The 19,657-nt window shown below is 39.7% G+C and overlaps 1 protein-coding gene across 2 annotated transcripts; it reads right to left on the minus strand.

Moving 5' to 3' along the window:
• Positions 1-5,420: 5,420 nt before the first annotated feature.
• Positions 5,421-18,933, minus strand: LOC109578212 (patched domain-containing protein 3-like). 2 transcript variants are annotated; one of them, XM_070768832.1, is made up of 5 exons: positions 18,824-18,933; positions 18,489-18,709; positions 17,158-17,279; positions 9,964-10,109; positions 5,421-7,546 (listed from the first exon to the last, which is right to left on the minus strand). In XM_070768832.1, exons 2-5 carry the CDS (start codon positions 18,645-18,647, stop codon positions 6,042-6,044), a joined length of 1,932 nt encoding a protein of 643 aa, XP_070624933.1. In that variant the 5' UTR covers positions 18,648-18,709; positions 18,824-18,933; the 3' UTR covers positions 5,421-6,041. The 2 variants fall into 2 exon arrangements, with proteins under 2 accessions (XP_070624933.1, XP_070624932.1); XM_070768831.1 differs by lacking the exon at positions 18,824-18,933 and having other exon boundaries at positions 18,489-18,756.
• Positions 18,934-19,657: the final 724 nt, after the last annotated feature.

Consider the following 19,657-nt stretch of genomic DNA (forward strand, 5'->3'; position numbering starts at 1 on the left):
AAAGAAGAAGTAAAACTCTCACTATTTGCAGATGACATGATCCTCTACATAGAAAACCCTAAAGAGTCCACCAGAAAATTACTAGAAATAATCAATGACTACAGTAAAGTTGCAGGATATAAAATCAACACACAGAAATCCCTTGCATTCCTATACACTAATAATGAGAAAACAGAAAGAGAAATTAAGGAAACAATTCCATTCACCATTGCAACAGAAAGAATAAAATACTTAGGAATATATCTACCTAAAGAAACTAAAGACCTATATATAGAAAACTATAAAACACTGGTGAAAGAAATCAAAGAGGACACTAATAGATGGAGAAATATACCATGTTCATGGATTGGAAGAATCAATATAGTGAAAATGAGTATACTACCCAAAGCAATTTATAGATTCAACGCAATCCCTATCAAGCTACCAACAGTATTCTTCACAGAGCTAGAACAAATAATTTCACAATTTGTATGGAAATACAAAAAACCTCGAATAGCCAAAGCGATCTTGAGAAAGAAGAATGGAACTGGAGGAATCAACCTACCTGACTTCAGGCTCTACTACAAAGCCACAGTTATCAAGACAGTATGGTACTGGCACAAAGACAGAAATATTGATCAATGGAATAAAATAGAAAGCCCAGAGATAAATCCACGCACATATGGACACCTTATCTTCGACAAAGGAGGCAAGAATATACAATGGATTAAAGACAATCTCTTTAACAAGTGGTGCTGGGAAATCTGGTCAACCACTTGTAAAAGAATGAAACTGGACCACTTTCTAACACCATACACAAAAATAAACTCAAAATGGATTAAAGATCTAAACGTAAGACCAGAAACTATAAAACTCCTAGAGGAGAACATAGGCAAAACACTCTCCGACATACATCACAGCAGGATCCTCTATGACCCACCTCCCAGAATATTGGAAATAAAAACAAAAATAAACAAATGGGACCTAATTAACCTTAAAAGCTTCTGCACATCAAAGGAAACTATTAGCAAGGTGAAAAGACAGCCTTCAGAATGGGAGAAAATAATAGCAAATGAAGCAACCGACAAACAACTAATCTCAAAAATATACAAGCAACTCCTACAGCTCAACTCCAGAAAAATAAACGACCCAATCAAAAAATGGGCCAAAGAACTAAATAGACATTTCTCCAAAAAAGACATACAGATGGCTAACAAACACATGAAAAGATGCTCAACATCACTCATTATCAGAGAAATGCAAATCAAAACCACTATGAGGTACCATTTCACACCAGTCAGAATGGCTGCGATCCAAAAGTCTACAAATAATAAATGCTGGAGAGGGTGTGGAGAAAAGGGAACCCTCTTACACTGTTGGTGGGAATGCAAACTAGTACAGCCACTATGGAGAACAGTGTGGAGATTCCTTAAAAAACTGGAAATAGAACTGCCTTATGATCCAGCAACCCCACTGCTGGGCATACACACTGAGGAAACCAGAAGGGAAAGAGACACGTGTACCCCAATGTTCATCGCAGCACTGTTTATAATAGCCAAGACATGGAAGCAACCTAGATGTCCATCAGCAGATGAATGGATAAGAAAGCTGTGGTACATATACACAATGGAGTATTACTCAGCCATTAAAAAGAATACATTTGAATCAGTTCTAATGAGGTGGATGAAACTGGAGCCTATTATACAGAGTGAAGTAAGCCAGAAGGAAAAACATAAATACAGTATTCTAACGCATATATATGGAATTTAGAAAGATGGTAACAATAACCCTGTGTACGAGACAGCAAAAGAGACACTGATGTATAGAACAGTCTTATGGACTCTGTGGGAGAGGGAGAGGGTGGGAAGATTTGGGAGAATGACATTGTAACATGTAAAATATCATGTAAGAAACGAGTTGCCAGTGCAGGTTCGATCCACGATACTGGATGCTTGGGGCTAGTGCACTGGGACGACCCAGAGGGATGGTATGGGGAGGGAGGAGGGAGGAGGGTTCAGGATGGGGAACACATGTATACCTGTGGTGGATTCATTTTGATATTTGTCAAAACTAATACAATTATGTAAAGTTTAAAAATAAAATAAAATTTAAAAAATTAAAAAAAAAAAAAGAAAAAAAAGAAAATCAAGCTGTTGCCCTGCAAAGTTATTGAGTTAGTTTGTAAAACTGTGACTAGTTTCTGAATAGAGTCCTCTACTCTTTTTTGTTGCAATTTTTTTCAAAATCAGTGTGAATAATCAAAATGTTCAGTGAAGGAACACCATAGAAACATAAAGTTTTGCAGACGTTAGCAGAATGGAATTCCTAAAAACGCGGTATATAAACAGGAAGCAATTGAATTTGTCACTGCGAAAGTGAGCAGCAAAATGACAAAATCAAGTAAGAGGAGCGCAGTGTACCTGACTGAGCCTTCACAGCTGTGGTTTGTGATTTCATAACTCGTGAGAACAAGTTTTGAATGAGCTTCCATTTGGGGGTAAATTTACATTCTGTAACAAATAGAATGAAATGGAAAAGCCCTATTATTTTGTGACATCTCTGTTTTGTTTGGCAAAGTATTCAAGATAATTAGAAATGGAGACAATACTGTTGAGTTTTGTGTTATAAAATATTTGTCTAAGAATAAGTCTTAATGAAATAAAAATGATATGATGAAAATATTTGGACTAAAATATTTAAACATTTCCATACATAAAAGCATAATTATGTGCCTTCACTGAGAATTTTCCTGAGCTTACCAGGAATCTCAACATATGTAGAAAGAGTTAATTTTTTTCAACAAAATATGGGCTACAGAGAAGAGTTTTTTGAAAGTGTCAATAATTTTCAATTTATTAATGATAAAATGCAATCTTGGGGAATATTATCATTTTATGACAACTGAAAATAATGAGAACATATTTATAATTAAAGTCACTGAAGGAAAGGGGAGAGACAACGTGGCAGAAAAACATTTGAAGAAATAAAGGCTAAAGTATTTCCAAATATGATGGAAAATATCAGGCCACAGGTCCTAAGTGCTTAAAGATATCTAAGAAGATTGAATAGAAAAAAACACACACACATATAATCTCATCATAGTCAAATTGCTGAAAAGAAGTAGTAAAAAATATTAAATTAATATAGAAGGGAAAAAGGCATATTCCATAGAGAAGATCAATGTGAAAGTGAAGACTGAATTCAACAGCATTGCATCAAGAAGACAATGCAGTGACATTTTTAAAGTGTTGAAAGAAAAAAAGTCTTCTCAACTTAGAAATCTATATCTGTTTAAACTATTCTCCAAAAATGAAGAGAAAATAAAGGTATTGTTTAATTCATGGTCAAAGAAGAAATCACAAGGGAAATAGGAGCTTATTTTGGAATGAATGATAATGAACATCTCTCATAAAAAATTTTTTTGTGGATACAGTTAAAATAGTAGCTAGAAGGAAATTTATAGCCAATTGGAAAAACGGCAAATTCCATACAAAACAAACACACCAAAATTGACCCAGGAAGAAAAAAACATTTTAATGGCCTTCTATTAAAGAAAGTGAATCTGAAATAAAAGCCCTTCTCAGAAAAACTCCACACCCAAAGACCTCACTAGTGAATTCTACCAAACATTTGATAAGAAATGAAAAAATGATGTCAACCATACAGCATATATTTCAGAAAACAGAAGAGGAAGAATATTTATTGGCTTGTTTCCTGAGGGCAGTATAACCCTGATACCACAGCCTGAGAAAGGCATTACAAAAAAAGGAATTGTAGACCAATATGCCTCATGAACACAGGGACAGATATCACTGACAAAATATTAACAAAAACGGCAATATATGAAGATAATAACATGCCATGACCAAATGTGAAGTATTCTAGGAATGCAAGGTTAGTATAAAATGATTCCATATAAGTTGATTTAAAAAAATCATTCAGTTTAAGTTGTCACATTCCACAGACTAAAATAGAAAAACAGACATGATAATTTCAGTTGACAGACAGAAATTTGACAAAATTTAATACCCATTCACTTTAAAACATGCCAGAAAACTAGAAGTAGAAAGGGGCTTCCACAATCTGACAGAAGATGGCGATGAAAAGCTTCCAGGCCATCATCATATTTGATGAAATACTGATTCCATTCCGTACAAAGCTGACAGCAGGCAATGGGGCCACTATGCTGTCCTATATTTTCCCGGGCGTTTTAAGCCTGTGCAGTAAGGTAAGTAAGAGATAAAGTTACGTAGGGAGAAATAAAATGGTCTTTATGTGATCTTGACATAACTGCATAGATTAAAAACTACTAAAAAAACTATAAAAATCTACATGAATAAGTGAACCTAAAAAGATTACACATAATAAGGTAGGTATACTGAAACCGATTGTATTCTCATGTACTAGTGAAAAAAAATGAAAAAGGGGTTCAAAGTATTTACAGTGCTAAAAAATGATTATGTTTAGAAAGTAAATCCATGTGTATTTATAAGACACTTCTGAAAAACATGAAATAAGATAATAGGTAAGAGACAAACCATGTTCACAGATTGGAGGATTTCATATTGCTAATATATCTGTTTTCCCCAAATTGATCTGTAGACTCACCACGACCCTATTATGATCCCAGAAACCTTTTTTTTTTTTTTGGATATAAGGACAAGTGAGTCTAAAATTAGTATCTAAATGCAAAGAACCTATAACAGCCAAAATAATTTGGAAAAGAGGGAAAATGCTGGACAACTTACCTAACCCAATTTCCATAATTAATATAAAGCTTCAGTAATCGATACAGTGTGGTATCCACTTTATTACAGAAAAACAGATAATAGAGCCACGCATAAATTGTCACTTGGGTCTCTGACAGAGGTGCCAAGTTAGTCCCTCTGGTAAAAGGACAGTCTTTTCACTGAAGATGCTGGGACAACTGGATAGCTATAATGGGAAGAAACAGAGCCTCTACCCAACTCCTCACAAACACAGGTCTGTGATTCATCTGTAATATGATACAAAATGTAAATATAAAACTATTAGCTTTGAGAAGAAAATACAGATGATTTTTTGCAATCTTGGATTAGGCAAAAATTTCTCAGAAAACACTAACCATAAAAAAAGAGATAAATTTGATTCCAAAACTTTAAAAACTTCTGTTCATCAAAATACACCATTAAGAAAATGCATAGAAAAACCCCAGACTAGGAGAATAAATAATAGCCAGTTACACTTTTACACAATAATGCATATGAGAAGTACAATGAAAATAATATTTCATTTTCGAGTATAATACATAAAATATTTGAATTCCATGCATAAATTACTAATGATGAAATAAAAGGACAAATAATTGGAAAGTTATGCTTGATTGTATAGACCATAATACAGATGAAAACACTTAATTTAGTAAAAATATTTTAATGTGAGACATTAATTATTCTCAGGATATTTTAAATAACATTTTAAAACAGTATTTACAAGCCAAGGAAACATGCCTTTGTTTTTAGTTTATTGACTATTCTTAATAGTGCATTTTCATCAGACTGGATTGGGCCAATCAGGAATTCTATAATTGGTCTTTGATTTGTTAGTGGCTATTCAAAGGCTATGGTTTTTCCAGTAATCATGTATGGATATGAGAGTTGGACTGTGAAGAAAGCTGAGCACTGAAGAATTGATGCTTTTGAACTGTGGTGTTGGAGAAGACTCTTGAGAGTCCCTTGGACTGCAAGGACATCCAACAAGTCCATTCTAAAGGAGATCAGCCCTGGGTGTTCTTTGGAAGGAATGATGCTAAAGCTGAAATGCCAGTACTTTGGCCACCTCATGGGAAGAGTTGACTCGTTGGAAAAGACTCTGATCCTGGGAGGGATTGGGGGCAGGAGGAGAAGGGGATGACAGAGGATGAGATGGCTGGATGGCATCACTGACTCAATGCACGTGAGTTTGAGTGAACTCCGGGAGTTGGTGATGGACAGGGAGGCCTGGCGTGCTGTGATTCATGGGGTCGCAAAGAGTCGGACACGACTGAGGACTGAACCGACCGATTGACCGATTCAAAGTAACTTTCAAAAAAAGGTTAAGAATACTGGGATAAAAATTAGACCATGAGCAGCTCCAAATACCATCACAAGAAACATAATCTTGAAAAATGTCCTGAAGATGTATGCTTTAGCTGCAGACAGGACACACACCCCTATTATTGTTGAAACTGCACTCTGTAACACGGGGTAGCCCAGCAGATACAGGGCCTCGATGGCTTTTCGGTTTACTGAGGGCTCTGAACTGGAAACAAAGGCATAGGAAATGTGAGCAGAAAAGTCAAAAGAAAATCCTATGCAAATGACAAGATTAATCATGGATATGGAGTCAAGGTTGACATTCCAGAAGGCCATAAAACCCGTGACACCCACAATCACAGAAGCAATAGCAAAAGTTACCCACAGAGAACACAGGGGATGAGGAATTAATAATAAGGAAACAATGAACATAGCTGCGGAGGCAACAATCACATTTCGCACAGTGTTCTCTACTATTGCAGAAAACTGATCAAAATATATGAAAGCCGAGTTGTACACCATCAGGGGAACCTCACACTTCTCAGCCGTGTCTCGGAACTGGAGCAACATCAGCTTCCTACTGGTTGAAGAAGAAATACCCGTGGTTTGAACGAAGGCCCGGGAACAAATGATTTCCTGTGATGATGTTATATTAATATCATATGCAAAAAGTGGAAATTCCATTAAAAAAGTGGGAATATTGCTTAGAAATGCTGTCTTATCATTTATATGTTGACGGAGGTTTTCCATATATTTTGCATATTCTCGTAACCAAAACTCTGTAAGGTTTTCATCTACATACTCATTGTTTTCAAAATCTGCCAGACATTTTTCCAGTTTTTGCCTAGCATCTTTATCCCAGTAGTCATGAACCTCAGTAATGATTACCATAACCCTGGGACCGTAAGTATAAAAATGTTCTTCTTCTACATTAAAATACGGTGTGATGTAGGAGTCGTCACTTGCCAAATTTCGGAGGTCTAAACCTTCCTGCACTCGGAAACACCCATATAAACTAGTTATGGTGTACGACACATATGGGAACACTACAAAAATCTTGGCCTTGGTGCTTGTGAGAAAAGGACCAAAAGAGTCTCTAAAGAACAGATTCATTGGGTGGATGTCGGCTTCACACTCGTCTTGGAGAGAGCTACCTGGGAGGCAGCAGGACTCTTTCAATGAAGAACATTCTTGGTTGGGCGTTTCTGGCTTCTTCAGCCAGCGCAGACAGACTCCTTCTCTTTTCCCATCCAGGGCCATACATGCCCCAAAACAGGTGATGCTGTAAAAATAACAGAAGAGCAGGGCTGTTCCTGTGTAGATGCAGAAGTATTGTACGGACCTGAAAGAGGTCATAATGCCTGTATAGAAGGCCAGGACGTTGGTCACGGTGGTGACCGTAATGGACACTGCCACTTTTGAGTAGACATCGGACATCCGCTTGCTTATGCTACCCGTGAGGCTGGTCTTCTGCAAGGCAGAAATCATGATAAACATGTCATCAACTCCAACACCTGTTAGAGAAAGAAACAGAGTCTTTGTACTTTTTAACATCCATTAAAAATTAACCAGATCAACTCAAACCGTTTTCTTTGCCCGTCTCTCAAGGTCTCACTGATCTTGCGGAGTCTGTGTTTGGATACTGCTTTCTCTGATGCCTTCTCTGGTTGCTTCTGAATCCACAACACAACTGTTCACTCCTTGCTCTGTAATAACTCTGCGCTCTGTACACATAGCACAGTACACTCTACTCCTAGTCCTCATTCAGGGTGTTTCAATGAAGAGTCAGGAAACCTGGCTGACTGGGTATTATTAACCATGCATCTTGGATTCCACCAGAACATTTGAGAGACCATTTTCTCTTATAAACCATTTTACTCTAAGGCACTAATACTGAGTTAGCATTCTGTTGTTTAAAATATGAGCTGGATTTATTTGTTCTGCAGTTAGCACCTAGCTATCAATGTGGTATGTACACACACACACACACAGATGTACACACACATGTCGTTTTCTGTTAGTCTGGTTCTGACACCCAGATGCTGTCATTCAAGCTTCACTTGCCCAGGTTAAGGCATTATGTCAGTAAAATGCAGGTACTCTTGAGATCAGAAACATGTACCAAAGTGAACCTTAAGAATCCTTTACATAATAAGTGAATACTAAAGTAACCAGTCTCTTCCACAGTGACGTTTCCTGACTGATTTGGAATAAAGAGGCCAGGAGAACATTTGAGGACTCTGAAGTCATCACTGAAGGTTAGGAGAGGAGGACTACAGAGAAGAAAGGGGATTACCAAGGACAGCCTAAGCACGTTGCAGATAAACTTCACTTCCCTCAAGCTTCCTACGCTTTCACTCCTAAACACCTGTCTCTGTGTGTATTGATACAAAATCAATACTTGGAACTGAATGCTGATTGATTTTAATGTCAACCTTGGAAGATCCTCTCCATGGATGACACGGGAATGTACTGGGAATTGCACTTGGCCTCTAATTGGGCTGCTCGGTGCGTGTGATCTGGCAGAAGGCCTGCGGTGGCACAGGCTTGTGTGGTCTGTCACATCTGCATCCTGACATGCCCCCTGCAGCCAGCTGTCTGGATTTCACTTGCATTCAGCTGGATGAAAGGCAAGAATCTGAAGTACTAAGGACTACAAATAAACTCATTGATATGGAACAGGTATTTAAAAACGGGTTTTATTATTTATGGAACTTGGTTCAGAAACTGTCCTCACACATTTCTTGAGCTACTGAAATCACAGCCCCCCCACACACATGCACCCCTACACTCACGTCTATGTATATACAGATAATATGAAGACGTTGATATGAAATCAGTTGTCTACACGTCAGTTGCTTATGGCTGTGGGAACACTGAGTGTATAAGCATGAGTGTGTGCTAGGAAGACACACATCCAGTGCACAGTTCCTCTCCTATCTCCCCAAGGAAACCAGTTATTAATTCTTCCAAGTTGCTTACCACCCAAAATAGAAACATATTTGCCTTCTTATACTTATTGTAAAATAAATCCTGAAAGTACAGGCAAATACAAAGAAAACCTTTAAACAACTGTAATTCTACCTGTCAAGGATAATCCTTGCTAATGTTTTAAGTATTATCTATCCAGAATTTGCTCTATACAAATATATATGCATATTTGTATATCACTCTGTTTTAAACATCTTGTTTCATAACCAGCATTTTTCATTTAACACTTTATATCTACCTCTTTTGAAAGACTGAATAGGATTCCAAAACTTTAATGTGATCTGAGCAGACCAATCCCATGTTGATATAGGATTAACTTGTTTTTGTTTTTTCCTATTCTAAATCACACTAAAATGAACATGCTCATTTATTTTGTGAAAATCCGTCCAATAACTAGGACAAATTCCCAGAAGTGGAGTTGGCAGGTCAAAGGTATTCCATTTAAAATTTTTAAGTCTTTTGATTTGTTGCAAAGTTATATCTTAAAAGTGAACCAATTTACAAATCTCCCTCAGCAGAATATGAGAGAGTTGACTTGCATACAACCTTCTCCAAACCTTCAATCTTTTTATAATATTCATTAATCTAATAAGAAGACAAATTATCTCACTTTTGGTTTAACTTGCATCCCTTGATGCCATTACACAAGGTCAAATATTTCTTTCTTATATTTTCAATGATTATTATTTTGGATTCTGTGTGTGTGTGTGTGTGAAATGCCTGTTCATGTTCCTGGTCTGTGTTTTTCCATTTGGGGTACCAGATTTTTCCAACTCTAAAGGCATATAATTCCATTTGATTTTCTTTTTCTCCTGATTCCTCATTTTGGGTCTGTAGTCACCTACATATAACTATTCCACCTGATCTAACACAGTGCCCGTCCTTTGCCCACCCCACACCCCCATGTGCAGCATGCAGCCTTGTGCTTCCTTTTACTCACCGAGGATAAGAAACGGTGAATTCGCGACTATGAGCACAAAGGGCACCCCGACATACAGCATCAGGCCAAAGCCACTCACCACGGCCAGGGCGGTAGAGATGACTCCAAAGACTGCGACCCACATTTTGTTCTGCACACAGTCACACCTGTAAATTTGGAGGGAAAAGTCATGGAACTTGAGGTGGTAGCTTCCATACTGAAATTCCAGCCATTCCTAACATTCTTGACTCGGACACCTCTTCAGAGCCCTCTTGGGCAATAATCCCCATACCTGTCTGCTAGAGAACTTTAATTTCCAGGCACTAGCCCAGACCAACTGAACAAAAACAAGGGTGGTGAGGGGTGGGGGGTGGGGTGGGGCAGAAAAGTTGGGAATCTGTACTTTTACCAAACTATACTGGTTGATTCTTATGCAGTGAGCCAAGCATGAATCCACCGACTGGCCTTTCAGAACCACAAAAAGATACTAAAACATTGCAAAAGGCTAATTCCACTCTGATCTCCAAAGGAGCGTGAATAGAAGCAAGCAGTATGAAAGTGCCCACGTCGAGGTAGCTTCTCACCCACTTATGACTCCCATCAGCCATAAACACAATCCCAAATACCTCCTGTATGTCAAAGCTGGTTTAATATATATTGTGGCTAACAACAAGAATGAAAGCCTCCTTCTAAAAGTTTTTCATGGTTCTCTGCTAAAGAAGTGTGCTCTAGAAAAGAGGCTGTGTGTGTGTGTGTGCTCAGTCAATTCAGTTGTGTCTGACTGCTTGTAGACACAACCATGAACTGTAGCCCACTAGGCTCCTCTGTCCATGGGAGTCTCCAGGCAGGAACAGTGGGGTAGGTTGCCATGCCTTCCCTCTAGGGAAGCACCCACCCAGGGATCAAACCCGCATCTCCTGTGTCTCCTGCACTGCAGGCAGATTCTTTACCACTGAGCCACCAGGGAAGCCCAAGAAAAGTGGCTGCTGCTGCTGAGTCGCGTCAGTCATGTCCGACTCTGTGCGACCCCATAAACGGCAGCCCACGAGGCTCCTCCATCCATGGAATTCTCCAGGCAAGAGTATTGCTATTGCCTTCTCCTAGAAAAGTGGCTACTAATTGCAACCAAAAAAAAAGTAATATATACTTCATTTTGAATAACACAGCTTATGTCTATTTCTTGGTTGGACCAACAAAAATGGGAATATTTATACAGCATTTGAGAAAGACTGGATTTGATACTTTAACTCCCCAACAACCGCAACTTTACATTTTAAAGTATTGACGACAATCTCTAGGTTTCTGTTTTACTTCATTGCCAACCGCGTCAAAACAATGACTGACGGCTGCCTCTAGAAACTTGAGGAGGAGAGAGAAACAGTCTGGTTTGAAGACTAGGAAAGTCAACCTCGGAAATGGAGCTGCTGATTCCCAAAAGCAAGACTATAACTAAAGACCTTATTCATGCAAGGCCACATTAAAATAACCAAACTTTCTTATTAAAACAACTATGTGTTGCCTGTATTTCAGTTTTTCTCAAACTGCTGGTGCTATCTGTTAAACTCAGGGCCCCAAATCAACATAGATACACGCACCGAAACAAAAGTATTTTGTTTTGATTACAAAACAAAATTTGATTACAACCAATACTGTCTTGTGGGCTTCCCTAGAGCTCAGATGGTAAAGAATCTGCCTGCAATGCAGGAGATCTGGGTTCAATCCCTGGGTCAGGAAGATCTCCTGGAGAAGAAAATGGCAATCCACTTCAGTATTCTTGCCTGGAGAATCCCATGGACAGAGAGGCCTGCTGGGTACCGACCCTGGGGTCACAAAGAGTCAGACACGATTAAGTGACTAACACATACACACAATACTTTCTTAAAGCAACAATACTGGTTTATAGGAGTTTAAGATAAAAGTAACACAAATTAACCTTGAAATCAGAAAGATTAACAGGATAAAAGCTGCATATGACATGCTTAGCCCTATTCCCTCTTTCAGGTTTCTGGACTGTTGGTATAAATTTCTCAGAGGATGGAGGGAGTGAAGTGTATTATTGGCTAGAGTGATTTGACTTCGACTAGTCGCTGTGCTGGCTCTCTAAGTGATCCTTATTTTAATGTTCAGTAGGCAATAGAAGGAAAGATGTGAATGCAGAACACCAGTGAACACACTCGCAGCTTTTCTAGTCCCCAAGGACGACTTTGGTTAAGCAGTTTATCAGAATGACTTAGCAGAGTCTCAGAACTTTAGATTCCTGCAGTCCTGGAACACAGCTCTGCAGATTCTGATCTACAGTTTGTAGGGAAGTTGCAGAATCCATGTGTCTAAAAATTTCTTCATGTGATTCCAGTGCTCAGGCTGACTTGGGAATCACTGGCAGCAAAATGACCAATCAAAACAGCCCACTAACTACACATTAAAGAAGGCCCTAACCCTAACCCTACAGAATGCATGGAACAGGAGTTCCCTGGTGGTCCAGTGGTTAGGACTCCTCAGCACTTTCATTGCTAGGGCCTGGGTTTGGCCAAAAAAAAAAAAAAAAGGTATAAATGGATGAAATGAAGGATAATAGCTCTAACATATACAGAATATTAAATACCCAAACAATAGAAGTAAGTCCTTCCTTGTCAGAAATTATTTTAAATTTAAACAGATTAAACTTTCCAATCAAAAAGCACATATTGTCAGGATGGATAAAACAGCATGATTCAACTATATGCTATTTATAAGAGATTCACTTTAGATCCAAAGACATAAATAGATTGATAAGAGGACTGAAATAGATTCTCCATATGAATAGGAACCAAGAGACTAGGAGTGCCTATACTGATAACAGACAAAATAGACTATTTCAGAAACTGTTAAAAGTTTTGTGACAGAAGGAATTATATATTTATAAAAGGGCCAATTAATCAAGAAGATATAACTATAAACATAAATGGACCTCATAACAGGGACCCAATATATATGAAGCAAATATTAACAGTATTATAGAGATAAATACATAGCTCTACAGTAATAGTTGGAAAGTTCAATACCTCCTTTTCAGTAATGGATAAACCATCTAGGCTGATAATCTATAAGGAAAATGAAAACATACAAAATACCATAAAACTTATGAGATGTAGTGACATCAGTGCCCAGAGGCAAATTTATACTGCAGTAAAAAAAAAGAGAAAAGATCTCAAACCACTTTGTGGATTTAGACACCTTGTGGAACCAGAAAGAGAAGAGAAGACCTAACACAAAGCTAACATAAGGAATAAAATAAGAACAGTGATAACTATAATTGAGAATAGAAAAACAATGGAGAAAACCAACAAAGCCAAAAGTTGGTTATAAAAAAAAACAAAAAACCAACAAAATTAAAAGACATTTATTTAGAGTGATAAAGGGGAAAAAATACAAATAACTAAATGAGACATAAAAATGGGGACATCACTACTGAATTTACAGAAATAGAAAGGATTTAAGGCATTACTATAAGCAACCTATGCCAAAAAACTGGATAACCTAGATAAAATACACAAATTCCTAGAAATACACAAAGACCTAAACTGACTCAAGATGAAACTCTCGACAGAACATGTAAAAGGACTGATCCATGGTCAAAAACCTCCCCTCACCTCCAAAATAAAATCCAGGCTTGATGGCTTCAACAGTGAATTTTATCAAATATGTAAAGAAGAATTAACACCAATCCTTTTCAAACCCTTCCAAAAAAACTGAAAGGAAGGGAACACTTCCTAACTCTTTTGATGAGGCCATTATTACACTGATATCAATGTCAGACAGATACCACAAGGAAGCTACAAATGATACCTCTTATTAATATAGATACAAAAATCTTCAATAAAATTCTAGCAAACACAATTCAATAAGCATATTAAAAGAAGTATACATCATGACCATATGGGATTTACCCCAGGAATGGAAGAGTGGTTCAACGTAAGAGCATCAATGTAACACAGCACACTAACAGAACAGAGGATAAAAACCAGACGAATCTCTCAAAAGGCACAGAAAAGGCACTTGACAAAACCCAGTGTCTTTTCATGATAAAAACTCTCAAAAACAAGGAACGGAAGGAAAGTTCCGCAAAATTATGAAGGCAGTTATGAAAACTGCACAGCTAATGTTATACTCAATGGTGAAAAAAAGACATCTTTCCCTCTAAGATCAGGAACAACATAAGGATGCCCACTTCCATCAGTGATATTCAAAGATGTACTAGAAGTGCTTATCAGAGCAATTAGACAGGACTTTGAAATTAAAGGAATTCAAACTGGAAAGGGTTAGGCAATGGCACCCCACTCCAGTACTCTTGCCTGAAAAATCCCATGCATGGAGGAGTCTGGAAGGCTGCAGTCCATGGGGTCGCTGAGGGTCGGACACGACTGAGTGACTTCACTTTCACCCTTCACCTTCCTGCATTGGAGAAGGAAATGGCAACCCATTCCAGTGTTCTTGCCTGGAGAATCCCAGGGACGGGGGAGCCTGGTGGGCTGCCGTCTATGGGGTCGCACAGAGTCGGACACCACTGAAGCGACTTAGCAGCAGCAGCAGCAGCACAGCAGCAAACTGGAAAGGAAGAATTGTAACTCTCTTTTCACAGATTATATGACCCTACATATGAAAACTCCAATGAATCCAAAGGAAACTACTAAAGTTAGTAAACAAATTCAGTAAAGCTGCAAGATACAAGATCAACACACAGGATTCAGTTGTTTCTATCCATGTGCAATGAACAATCCCAAAAAGAAATTAAGAAAGTGATTTCATTTAGCTTTTAAAATAATGAAATACTTAGGAATACATTTAACCAAAGAAGTGAAAGACTGGTACATGGAAAACTACAAAATACTGGTGAAAGAAACTAAAAAAGACCTAAATTAATGGCAAGACTTTCACAGTCCATGGTGGGGGAAGACTTAATGTTGTCAAAATGACAGTCTCACCTAAGGCGATCTACACATTAAATACAATCTCTTATCAAAATTCAAACAGCTTTTATTCAGAAATGTATAGGTCAATACTCAAATTCATATGGAATTACAAGGAGCCCTGGATATTCCAGAATAACCTTAAAAAGAAAAAATAAACGGACAACTGAGATTTCCAGATTTTAAAACTTATAGCTACAGTATTTAAATCAAATTGATAGTAGTATATGGACAGACATATAGACCAATGGAGTAGAACTGAGCACCTAGAAATAAATCCATGTATCTACAGCCTGTTAATTTTTGACAAGGATGCCAAATCCAATCAACTGGGAAAGAGCAGTCTTTTCAACAAATGGCACTTGGATGACTGCATTTCCACGGGAACAAGAATGATGTTGGACCCCTACTTCACATCATATACAACTATGATTACAAATTGTAACGACCTAAATATCACAGCTAAAACCATAAAACTCTTGAAGGAAACATAGAGCAATTGCAGCCGACCTTGCTTGTCACTGGAAGCGTAGAGGCAACACCAAAGGCACAGGCAGAGACAATGGGAATAACAAGCGGAGTTTCATCTGCATTAGAGCCTGTGTGCATAAAGGACATCATCAGCGAGTGAAGAGAGAGTCTACAGAGCGAGCACCAGAGCCTGTGTGCATAAAGGACATCATCAGCAAGTGAAGAGAGAGTCTACAGAGCGAGCATTGAAGCCTGTGTGCATAAAGGACATCATCAGCGAGTGAAGAGAGAGTCTACAGAGCGAGCATTAGAGCCTGTGTGCATAAAGCACATCATCAGCGAGTGAAGAGAGAGTCTACAGAGCGAGCATTAGAGCCTGTGTGCATAAAGCACATCATCAGCGAGTGAAGAGAGAGTCTACAGAGCGAGCATTAGAGCCTGTGTGCATCAAGGACATCATCAGCCAGTGAAGAGAGAGTCTACAGAGCGAGCATTGAAGCCTGTGTGCATAAAGGACATCATCAGCGAGTGAAGAGAGAGTCTACAGAGCGAGAGAAAACGTTTGCAAATTATATAACTTGATAAGGATTTAATATCCAAAACATATTCTCAACAACAACAGAATTCAACAACAAAAGGACAAACAGTTTCACTAAAAATGAACAAAGGTGGGAAGTCCCGTGGTCAGAACTGCAAACTTTTGATGCCGAGGGCCTGGGCCCAAGTTCAACCTCCGGTCAGGGAAATAAGATTCTTCAAGCCTTGGGGCGCAGCCAAAAAAAGGGCAAAGGACTTGAATAGACATTTCTCCATAGAGGATATGCGTGTGTGTGCAGTAGCTCAGTTGTCTGACTCCTTGTGACCCCTAGCCACCAAGCTCTTCGGTTTATGAAATTTTCCAGGCAAGAATACCAGAGTGGGTTACCATTTCCTTCTCCAGGGCATCTTCCCAACACAGGGATCGAAACCAAGTGTCTTACATTTCCTGCACTGGCAGGCAGATTCTTTACAACTGCGCCACCTGGGGAGCTCCAAAGAAGATATACAAATAACCAATAACCACATTAAAAAGATAATCATGGTTAGAATGTAGAGAAATTGGAAAACTTATACATTGCTGGTAGGATATAAAATGGTGTAGCCTCTGTGAAAAATGGTGTGGTGGTTCTTCAAAAAGCTAACCAGTGAATTATCACACAACCCACTGATTCCACTCCTAGGTATATACTGAAAAGAACTGAAAACAGGAGCTTAAACAGAGATCTGGACAGCATGGTTCACTGCAGCATTACTCACTATAGTCCAAAGGTAAAAATATTTCAAGTGCCCATCAGCAGATAGGTAGCTAAACGAATGTGGTATATACATAAAATGGAATATTATTCAGCCATGTAAAGGAACTCATGCTACAACATGGATAAATGTGGAAAACATGGTAAGTGAAATAAATCAGTCACAAAGGGAAAAATACTGTATGATTCCAGTTATATGAAGTCTCTAGAATAGGCAAATTCATGGAAACAGAAACTAGATTAAAAATTAGCCAAGACTTGGGGGAGACAGTGGGGAGTTATTACTTAACGGTTACGGTGTTTGTTTGGGGTGATGGAAAATATTCATAAAGGGATAGTTGTGATGGTTGCACAACACTGATAATGTAATTAATGCCACTGATCTGTACACTTAAAAATGGTTTTTGAAATGACACATTTTATGTTATAAATGTTATATACACATTATATACATTATTACAATAAAATATTTTTTAGAGTTTAAAAAACTAATACAATAGCTTTACCTGTAGCATGATACAATTGCAAATAATATGATTAGAAGGTAGGCCAAGTGAAACAAGGGGACCACGGTCATAGAAGTTGCCTCAAATTCCAGTTGTCTAGAAAGTGATGAAAAGTAGACAACCTGCCACAAAAATATATTCAGGTAAATGACTTTCAATTCTGATATTGCGTGTGAGTTACATATGATACTGAAAAACTACAACTTACTAATTTAAACATTAAAATTCAGTGAAAAATCAAAATATATGGATTATGATTTTAAAATAAAGAAGGTAATAAAGATTCGCTTCTTCCCACAAATCTCTGGCATGCTTTTCAAAGTTTCTTTAAAAAAATCTAAAGTTTAAAACTCCTGAATACACAAAATCTGAATCTTATATAAAACTGTGAAAGCATTAAGAACTATAGACATGATAACTTTTTCTAAACTTCTATTCAGTCCTTATCTTTTACTATTTTAATTGTACAAACATCATTTCAGACAGGCTTGGGTATTAAAAGGCTTTTCCCAGAAGATATCTTCTCATTTTCACCAGTTTTATTCAGAGTATTAGGTTTGCCAGTCCCAAAATTACTGAACAGCTAATATGTGCCTGGCACTATGCTATAATTTACTTTTAAAATGCTCATCTTTCTCAAAAACATCATGGAACTTTTGTTTAAAGTTTTGCTTTTTTATTCCAGTGAACTCCAGAGTTTAGGGGGCTCCCAGAAACAGCAAAGGCTTAAACTGAAAGCAAGAATTACAGAGTAATTTGACCAGATAAACCAAACTAAACCTGAAGATCGTCTGTACTGAACAGACCTACCCTGAGAATGTACCATTTGTGTTTTTAACAAGAATGTTACCAAGGATTTAAGATTTGTGGCATTCTTCTCCTTTTTTTTAAAGTCCTCTTTTTACTTTATTAAACAAAATTATTGTAGTATACAGAGAAGGACATGCAATCCACTCCAGCACTCTTGCCTGGAAAATCCCATGGACGGAGGAGCCTGACAGGCTGCAGCCCATGGGGTCACAAAGAGTCGGACACGACTGAGCGACTTAACTTTCATTGAAGTTCATTTTCAATGTTGTGTTAGTTTCGTGTGTAGAGCAAAGTGAGCCAGTTATACTCATATCCACTCTTCTTTAGAATCTATTGTGGCTTTCTTCAGTGTGCTATTTTAAGAAAGTTGGATTATGGATCAAATAAAGCAGAGCACACCTAGCTTCCAGCCAAGGGCTCTATCTGATAATCCGGGAGCGCTGCTGCCATGGTCCTTGGAACGAGGGCTCTTATCCCTCCCGCCTTCTCCTGGCCTCCCATAAACCCCAGCCACTAGGTACCTGGATCTTCTTCAAGGCCAGACTCTCTTCAAGGCTGCCAACCTTCATCAGGAAATGGATCATCCACGCCTTGCTACGTTCATTTTCCTCTCCACCTGTCTCCAGGTAGTACTGCAGCCGCATGGCTTTGGCCTGGAGGAGTAACTGGCTCGGCCCCATACTCTCGCCCGAGACAGTTCCTCCCAGGATTGTTGGCCAGGGAGACGATCTGACTGGCTAGGCTGTAGATCGGGAAGGTGATGGTTTTCAGGTTGAGGCCCTTGTTCCTTTTCCAGGCGAACAAGAGTGGGTTGGGGGGGTGGGGGGACACAGGAGCCCTGGTTCTTAGTGCACACCTCGCTGTAGGGGATCTGGGTTCCGTTGTCCTGGGTCACAGTCAGAGCCTGCACCGCGTCGTCCACCTTGCTGATTTCCTCTAGGATGTCCGGCTCCAGCAGGGTCTCCGTGTTGGAGACCACGAGGACGGAGGCATAAGGGACCTCGGCGCTCTTCCTGGAGATGGAGAAGACGAGAGAGTCATTGGCGGTGAAATGTCCCTGCACGAAGCGCCGCTCGGCCTTGGCGGGGCTCCCGATCGGGGTGTACTGCTCCTCCAAGTCTTCTCCATCCCGGGGCAGGTACATCAGGCCGGTGCCCAGGACGGCCGTTAGCGCCACCGGCAGCAGCAGGAAGATCCAGGGGGTGCGCGCCCACCTTCCCGCCCAGCCGCCGGAAGGCCCGCGACAGCGGCGCCTCCAGGCAGTTGGTGTGGCAGCGGGGCCGCGGGGCCCGAAGGTTCTCAGACCGCGAGGCCGGAGGGGGCGGCGGAGCCTCGGGCCCGGTAGGGGGCTCTGCGCTCGGCCCCGCCGCCCGGCCGCGCTTGGGCTCCCGGTCCTGACCCGCCGCCGAGGGCGGCTCCGGCTCCGGCTCCGGGCCAGGCCCTGAGGGCGGCCCGCTCTCTCTCTCCGGCCCTGGCCCCTGGGCCTCGGACTCAGGCCCTTGTCCTGCCTCCCGCTCCGGCTCCGGCTCAGGCGCAACCTTCGAGGGATTCAGGCTCATTTCCAGGAAGGAAAGCCCACGTTCTCAGCGTGGCAGATCAGAAAGGAGCTGCCGTTCGGAGCCCCCTCTCCACCCACCAACGGTTTCCTGAAGTTCCAGGCGCGTCTGTTTGATCCCAGGCTGCTCGCGCC

The sequence above is a fragment of the Bos indicus genome, chromosome 16, assembly GCF_029378745.1.
Source record: "Bos indicus isolate NIAB-ARS_2022 breed Sahiwal x Tharparkar chromosome 16, NIAB-ARS_B.indTharparkar_mat_pri_1.0, whole genome shotgun sequence".
Taxonomy (NCBI): domain Eukaryota; kingdom Metazoa; phylum Chordata; class Mammalia; order Artiodactyla; family Bovidae; genus Bos; species Bos indicus.